Source organism: Sparus aurata, chromosome 1, assembly GCF_900880675.1.
Source record: "Sparus aurata chromosome 1, fSpaAur1.1, whole genome shotgun sequence".
Lineage (NCBI taxonomy): Eukaryota > Metazoa > Chordata > Actinopteri > Spariformes > Sparidae > Sparus > Sparus aurata.
In genome coordinates, this window is record NC_044187.1 from 28,377,728 (window position 1) to 28,384,677 (window position 6,950).

General features: G+C 40.0%; 1 protein-coding gene across 2 annotated transcripts; it reads right to left on the bottom strand.

The window, feature by feature from the left end:
- Positions 1-663: 663 nt before the first annotated feature.
- LOC115597512 (lipopolysaccharide-induced tumor necrosis factor-alpha factor homolog) lies at positions 664-6,318 on the bottom strand. 2 transcript variants are annotated; one of them, XM_030443623.1, is made up of 5 exons: positions 6,255-6,318; positions 3,266-3,370; positions 3,033-3,086; positions 2,734-2,881; positions 664-1,619 (listed from the first exon to the last, which is right to left on the bottom strand). In XM_030443623.1, the coding sequence occupies exons 1-5, from the start codon at positions 6,295-6,297 to the stop codon at positions 1,514-1,516; spliced, it is 456 nt and encodes a 151-aa protein (XP_030299483.1). In that variant the 5' UTR covers positions 6,298-6,318; the 3' UTR covers positions 664-1,513. The 2 variants fall into 2 exon arrangements, with proteins under 2 accessions (XP_030299483.1, XP_030299398.1); XM_030443538.1 differs by having other exon boundaries at positions 3,266-3,373.
- Between the last annotated feature and the right edge of the window lie 632 nt (positions 6,319-6,950).

The following is a 6,950-nucleotide window of genomic DNA, read 5'->3' on the forward strand; positions in this document are numbered from 1 at the left end:
TACAGTTATTTAATCACTTTGTCAAAATGTTACTTGAAGCATGTCGGCCAGAAATAATATTCAATCACATCATGATCCAAAAATATGAAGGAGTACAGGCTGTAGAGGTAATCAAGATGCATTTTATTATTGTTGTCTTCAGGCCTGTCTAATGGTGCTTATATTAGCCTTGCGGTCTCTGGCCCTCGCAGACTTGATTTGACGCCAGTGAACACATCACAGTACACACCACTAAAGACTGAGAGGTCTCAGTCGCAAGTTCAGAGGATGGACACTTGGATTCAGCCTGAGTATAAAACAGTGCACTTCATATAAAACAGGAAGTGACAAGTGGCAGTGGTGATGTGTGATGAAGGGCCGCATCTCACAGTCTGTCAGCTCCACCTGCTTTCTGCTGGGAGAACTACACCAAGCTCCAGACAGAGCGCACATGAAATGGGACATTGCTGTCTGTATCCAAATAGACGACCAGCAGAGAGAGGCATTTTACTTTGGTAGATAATTCAAATGGATAAAACAAAAATGGGAAATTTAAAACCTTTTTTCCTTGGCCGCTTCCTGTGCCGTTGTTTCACAATAAAATATTGTTTAATGAGGACTAACCGCGACACTGCTAGTCAAACACATTCTGGTCCTGCTGCAAAATAAAGTATGATGCCCTTCTCCTTCTGCTTGCTTGCATTTATTGGTGAAATTGCACTCAGCCGTAACATCACCTACTGTATCAGAGCATGTTAACATTTTGAAACATTACATTTTCATTACAGAAATGTCAAATTATGATTGGTACACTTTTTTTCCATCTTAGTTGCCAATACAAAACTATCCTCATTAGAGCGCCCACTCAACACTTCACCCTCAGACAACCGAACAAATCAACCGTTCTTCAACAGATTTTTGCAAACAATACGACTCATTGTGTCATTGTACATGGTGAAGTGGAAGACAAAATTAAACTCATCACAAAAAAAAAGAGCAAAGTTAAAACATACATCAACTCCGGTACAAGCAGTGAGTTGGTATCATTGTAATAAAAGGCTTTGAAAAGTAAACACAGCGACCTACGTCGATTATCATATGAGAGTTATGGTACAACTCTTCTTATCCAACTTGGATGTCAGTGTGTCATGAAAATATGATTATTTACATCCTTCATGGTTGCTTAAATTGAGATTATATTTAGACAGCACACGGGTCAAGTCAAGAAAAGATATGATCATGACAATTAGGGTTTTTACATTTCCACATTTCCAACATGATTGTACATTTCAAATCAAACAAAAGAAGGAACAGAAGAGATCACAGCAGTTATGTAATTCTCTATATACACATATAATAGTGCATGCACACAGAGAGGTATGCAGGGGCTGCACGCCTTTTAAGCGAGCACAGGGTTTATGATGACATTTATTTGCACGAAGAGGCTTAGCTCCCGTACTGATGTTTATTTAGTCATGGTTGAGCTGACTACCTTTTGTTGATAATTCAGCGGAGTGTGCACTGCAGTGACATTTCACATGCGTTTATGGAGATGCAGGACGTTGTTGCAGACTGGGCAGGAGTGTTCCACATCCTTGCAAGAATCCACACAAAACGGGATCAGACAGCAAGGCCAAATCCTGGTGTGGAATAACAGAATTAAGTTAAGATAATATTGCATCATGTGCACATGAGCTGAAAAATAATTTTAACTGGTTCCAGTTAGTTCCCGTGCCGCCTTTAAAATGTGAGTGGGAGTATTTGGGTGAACTTCATCATGTTTTATGGAGAAAATATTTTCAGGTTTTCACTCTGATGACATCCAGCTGCTCTGCCTCCACTCGGGACGCCTAACTTTACTTGTTGCTGAAGTAATTTCGATCTACCAGCAGCCTCCCAGTGAACGCCTCTTGACAGGGGCTGTACACAGCATCCAAGAATGACACCAGTTACAGTATTGAGATGATTTGTGGAGTTTTCAGATGGACAGATGCTGGTAGCTTTGTTGATAAGGTAACCACTAACGGTTAATACATAGCCACCATAACATCTAATTAGGCATTCCTTAGGATTTGATTTAATTTACATTTTATGAGTTTGATAAGTCATTTCATTATTTGACGTGAAAAACTTTCATCTGTCTCTGCTGCTGTTGGAGTCACATTATACTAGAGTTAGTTGTATGCAAACATGCCGGGGCTGCTCCCTGTGACCTGTACACACACTAACAGTGTACAGCGTGGGGACTGAATTCCTCATTGTGACTCACGTTGTTTGTATAACTATGAAAAGAAACGATGACTCATCCCAATAAGTATGTGAGGACACACAGCAAGTTTCCATCATGTATGTTTCCTTATGACCACCACAAGCGAGATCTCGGGAGAGTTTGAAAACAATGCATGCTGGGAAGTCTGACAATATTGGGTTCATGTTTCATTGCAAATGAAATATAATGAGGCAGGTGAAGTCTCACTTGTATACTTTTCCAAAAAGCACTTCTACTTCTTCTTCTTCTTCTTCTTCTTCTTCTTCTTCTTCTTCTTCTTCTTCTTCTTCTTCTTGTACATGAATTAACTTTTTACATTAAGTTAAAAAGATGGGGTCTAAGTCATATTTTACCTGTTTCAGTGTTTATACAGGCGGGCTTGTGTGTGTGTGTGTGTGTGTGTGTGGGTGTGTGTGTGTGTGTGTGTGTGTGTGTGTGTGTGTGTGTGTGTGTGTGTGTGTGTGTGTGTTGGGGTTTCTACTCACAGGAGGATTCCTAGTGATCCACAGATGACCCAGGTGAGCAGGCCATTTTTGTACTCAGTTTTAGTGATAATGGTGTTTTGGCAGCTGGGACACATCATCTGTCCTGGAACATCTCTCGGCAACGGCTGCACCATCACCACCTGATTCACTGTGAGGAAGACACCCAGCAGCCTGTAACACCCACTGACAACTGAATTACACCTACTCATCGACCTGCTCTCTGACTTGCATCATTTGCTATTTTATGCAAATTCAAAATTATTTCAACTTGCGACAAACAATTGAAGAGAGAAGCTCACCAGTTTGAATGACCTGAGGTTGCTGTGCGGAGTACTGGTATGCAGGCTGCTGAGCTGGATATAAGAAAGAGACATTTATCTTGAGAAAGGCTTGAAGAACTGGATGATAAAAAAAATGTGCCATAAGGTCTTGTGTACGAAAATGAAAGGTAAAACTAAAGAAATAAGGCAGAGTTTTTACAGAGAAAAAATTGCATGTGAAAGAACACAGTTAAAGGTCTCTGTTGTCTTACCAGACTGGATGTAAGGCTGAGCTTGGTAGACTCCCATAGGGGGACCAGGGTACGGTGGTGCTGCTATTCCTGGAGGAGGAGGTCCCTGAACCTTTTCCATGGTATCTGCTAAAAGAGCAAGAAATAAAATGTTTTTAAGTCACCTTTGTAATCCAAAAAACACTTCTTCTGATCGCTCTGAATGAAGGAAAGTGGAATTGTTGAACAGCAGTTTTAGTGGCTACATTGTGGTAGGACTGAAACCTGTTGTGCGTATCTAATTTGGCACTCTCCCTTTACATAAACGAAAAACATGTTCATCAAGTTGTAGGGCATTTCAAAGAAATGATTGGCAAGCTGTGCCAACACTTCCAAGCAGGTTTGGCGACATTGCATTTTCACATTTTCAGAGTCCATACACTCAGATAACCAAAAGTCTCATTCTGTAGGTCGACATAATGTAAATTTGTACTTCCCCAGGAAGAGCCTCAGACTTTGAAGCCAACTTTCTTAGTGGCCAACTGCGTGATGCACTGGGGCCAGACATTTTCCCTCATGCTTACACTGTGAACATAACGACTGTGAAATGGTAGATAAATATTTTTCGGCAATACAGACCCCACTAAATCTGAAATTGAGGCGAATTTGAGGCTCAACATTAAATCATTTTATTGCCATTCGTGTTAGCCTGGCGCTAATCTCGACGTTTGCTGGATCAGTCGATGGAAGTCTCTTGTGTGCACGCACTCTGAGCCCCACAAAGCAGAAGATCTGGGTCATTTTGTTGCCAGGAATTCAAGGTTCTTTGGCCCCCATACTCCTCTGACCTATTTGTCAAAGAGTGAATGGGGCTCCACCTCCAACGCTGTGTCTAGGTTCTAATGTTACGTCCTTGGACGCAATTGATCATAATTATAGGGTGGACACTTCCTTCTGAAGTCATGTGTAGGGTGGAAAGCTCCCACTCTGGGTTAATTATGCTGCTGTGTTCCAGGTTTCAAGTCATCTAAATGTAGGGAATCTGACAACTTGTTACCATTTCACCACTTCCTGATTGATAAGCAAATGAAAATATGATGGACAATGAAAATCCAGAGTGAAATCAGGCCATATTTCGACATAAATCAACTTATTTGATAACCCGTTAGCTTACATTAGCATTCAACCACTTCCAGGCTAACATTACAGTCTGATTACATCAGTTGCATCTCACTTCCAGGCTTAGATAAATTAGTCAAAGATGGCCGTTGATAGTTTTGGATAATTTCCGCCTTTCCTATTGTAGCCTGTTCCACGATCAAACTGTAATGCTAATGTTGGCTGCTGTCTAACATTAGCTAACAGGTTATCAGATATGTCGTTTTACCTTGAAACACGGCCAGGAGCAGTGAAATGATAGATGTTTGCCAGATTTCCTACGTTCGTGCGACTTTAAACCTGGCCATATAAAGGGGTATTATTAAATTGTGAATTATTTGTTATTAGCAATTTCCTTTAACACACCTGTCAACAACTTCTAAAAACAAACCACTGTTTTCAAATTGCAGCCACTGCTGTGACACCAGGAGCAGGGGTTATCGTTTTGTACAGGAGTGCTCGCTGATTGTATCCTGCTACGTGTTTGTCAAACTTATGACAATAAAGACTGTGTTGTGAAATGTGTGATAAAAATGTGTGTGTGCTGGTGTGTTTGGGTGTGGGTGTGTGTGTGAGGTGACTGAGGGCTTGGCCATAACCAAATCTACAGGGACTGAGTGCGACCAGTTCACTACACTTTTAAATAAAACACGAGCAAAAACACAAATCAAAAGCAAATGAAGAAAACGTCACTCACTGTACATACGTATGAAAATGCATAAATTCGGACTTTGAATTTCTTCTCCAGAACTACATAGTGCCCCTTTAACTAACTTTATTAGTTAGCTATTAGGTCACTATCAAAGTTTTACTTTAGTGATATAAATACATACTCTACGATGCATTAATTAACAGTTATCTCTATCATCGTATCTTCATTAACTTTGATGAGTTTCCATGTGAGTGAAAGCTGTGAAAAAAGGCTGGCAGGTGGGCCTTTGTTTGAGAATTTTGTCACGTAACCTCTCTTTCAAAGGTCAAGAATTAACTCTCACGCCAAAACTTAATGTCAAAACTAACACAAAAAAACAACATTTTTAATCATTGCTAATATAGTATTTGTTGTTTGGTTTCTTTTTACCTGACAGAAAATGTGTATGTAGCTTCTGTTGTTTCTCAGTCAACTTTTGTCTTTCATACTTTGCAGCACTTTCTTTAATCTCTCTAAATGATGCCTACAGTTTGTGAGGATGTTTTTTTGTTTCCATATGCATGCTATCTTAAGATGGCACCGGCCACCATACAGCCAGAGACTGCGGGCAGATACAGTTGACCTACTGAGAATAAAAGAGAACGGAAAATAGGAATGAAAAACATCTGTGAACGTGAGAGACGCTCGTCCAACCGGTTCTGTGAATTGCGCACCACTTAGCAACGAGGCTGTTTAAACACATAATGGCGATGATGATAATTCAACCCACACCCATGTTTAGTTAGGCAGATCAGTGTTTTATGGATTCTTGACAGCAACTTTATTTGTGCTGTATGTGTCATCATAACTTGCAACTCGTACGTACATAAAAATCAAACAGCACAAACAAATTCTAACACTAAGTGGGTTTGTTTTACCCCAGCACAAACAAAGAGTGCCATTACATCTATATACATATTTAATTTGCGTTCAACATAAATGGCTGTCAGTCTGTGTAGAGCAAAGGAGTACCTCACATTCACACCAGAGGACGATGACAGATGACCCTTTCCTGAATCTTACTGACTCAGAGTTCAGCTGCTTAAAACCTCAGCCACGCTTGAGACGTCCGTTCCAAACAATTATACTTTCAGGTCCTGCTGCCATGTTATATTGATCCGTAGTCTGAGCCTGTGTATGTTTCATTCTCTCTTAACCGAGGACAGATATAATGTTACCTACCTTGATAAAGGTGAGAACCTGACACAGCTTCCCCTTCTGACATTTGACAAAGCAAGGCAGACTGTCAGTGAGCTGTGTCCAAGAAAAGGTGGGGCAACCTTGTGAAAAAGCCTTCTGTCATCATAGGTGTGGATCTCATATTTCAACATGTATTTGCTACTTCAAGTCATATGACACTGTGTTTATAGTCAAGAGAAATCTCCATGGCTTGTCTCTGTAGTGTCTCACCACATTAACAACTCAAGACAAGACTCATGAAACAGTGTGATATTGTTGTATTTATTTGCTGCAGTTTGTGTTATAGTATTACATTACTATATTCGATCCATAAAATGTATTGATTAGATGAAAACAGTATTTGTACAGTAGAAATTTGCGGAAGGAAAGCTCTCTTGTGGGAGTGCCCCATTTATAGGTTAGACAAGCAGTAGTCATATTATAAGAGATGATATCCACAAAGAAGAAAAAATTAAAAAGACAAGAAAAAGGACAAGGATATCAATTGAAATATAAAGAAACGCTTTAGTGCGCCATGTCCACATACCTTGAAATTGCATGTAAGTTCACAATCAGATCACACACCAGATCAGGGTTATAGTAGAGTAGGTTTACTGACATATGGTATAGTCTATAGTAGTGCAAAATGACATAAAAAATGTTCCATGTTGACGGTATTCACCAAGTCAAAGCAGATAT

Coding starts and splice junctions, on each gene's coding strand:
- LOC115597512 (XM_030443538.1), bottom strand. CDS start 6,297: ATGTCAGAAGGGGAAGCTGTGTCAGGTTCTCACCTTTATCAAG. Junction 3,374..6,254: donor AGGTTCTCACCTTTATCAAG/GTAGGTAACATT, acceptor TTGCTCTTTTAG/CAGATACCATGGAAAAGGTT. Junction 2,882..3,032: donor ACCTCAGGTCATTCAAACTG/GTGAGCTTCTCT, acceptor TCTTCCTCACAG/TGAATCAGGTGGTGATGGTG.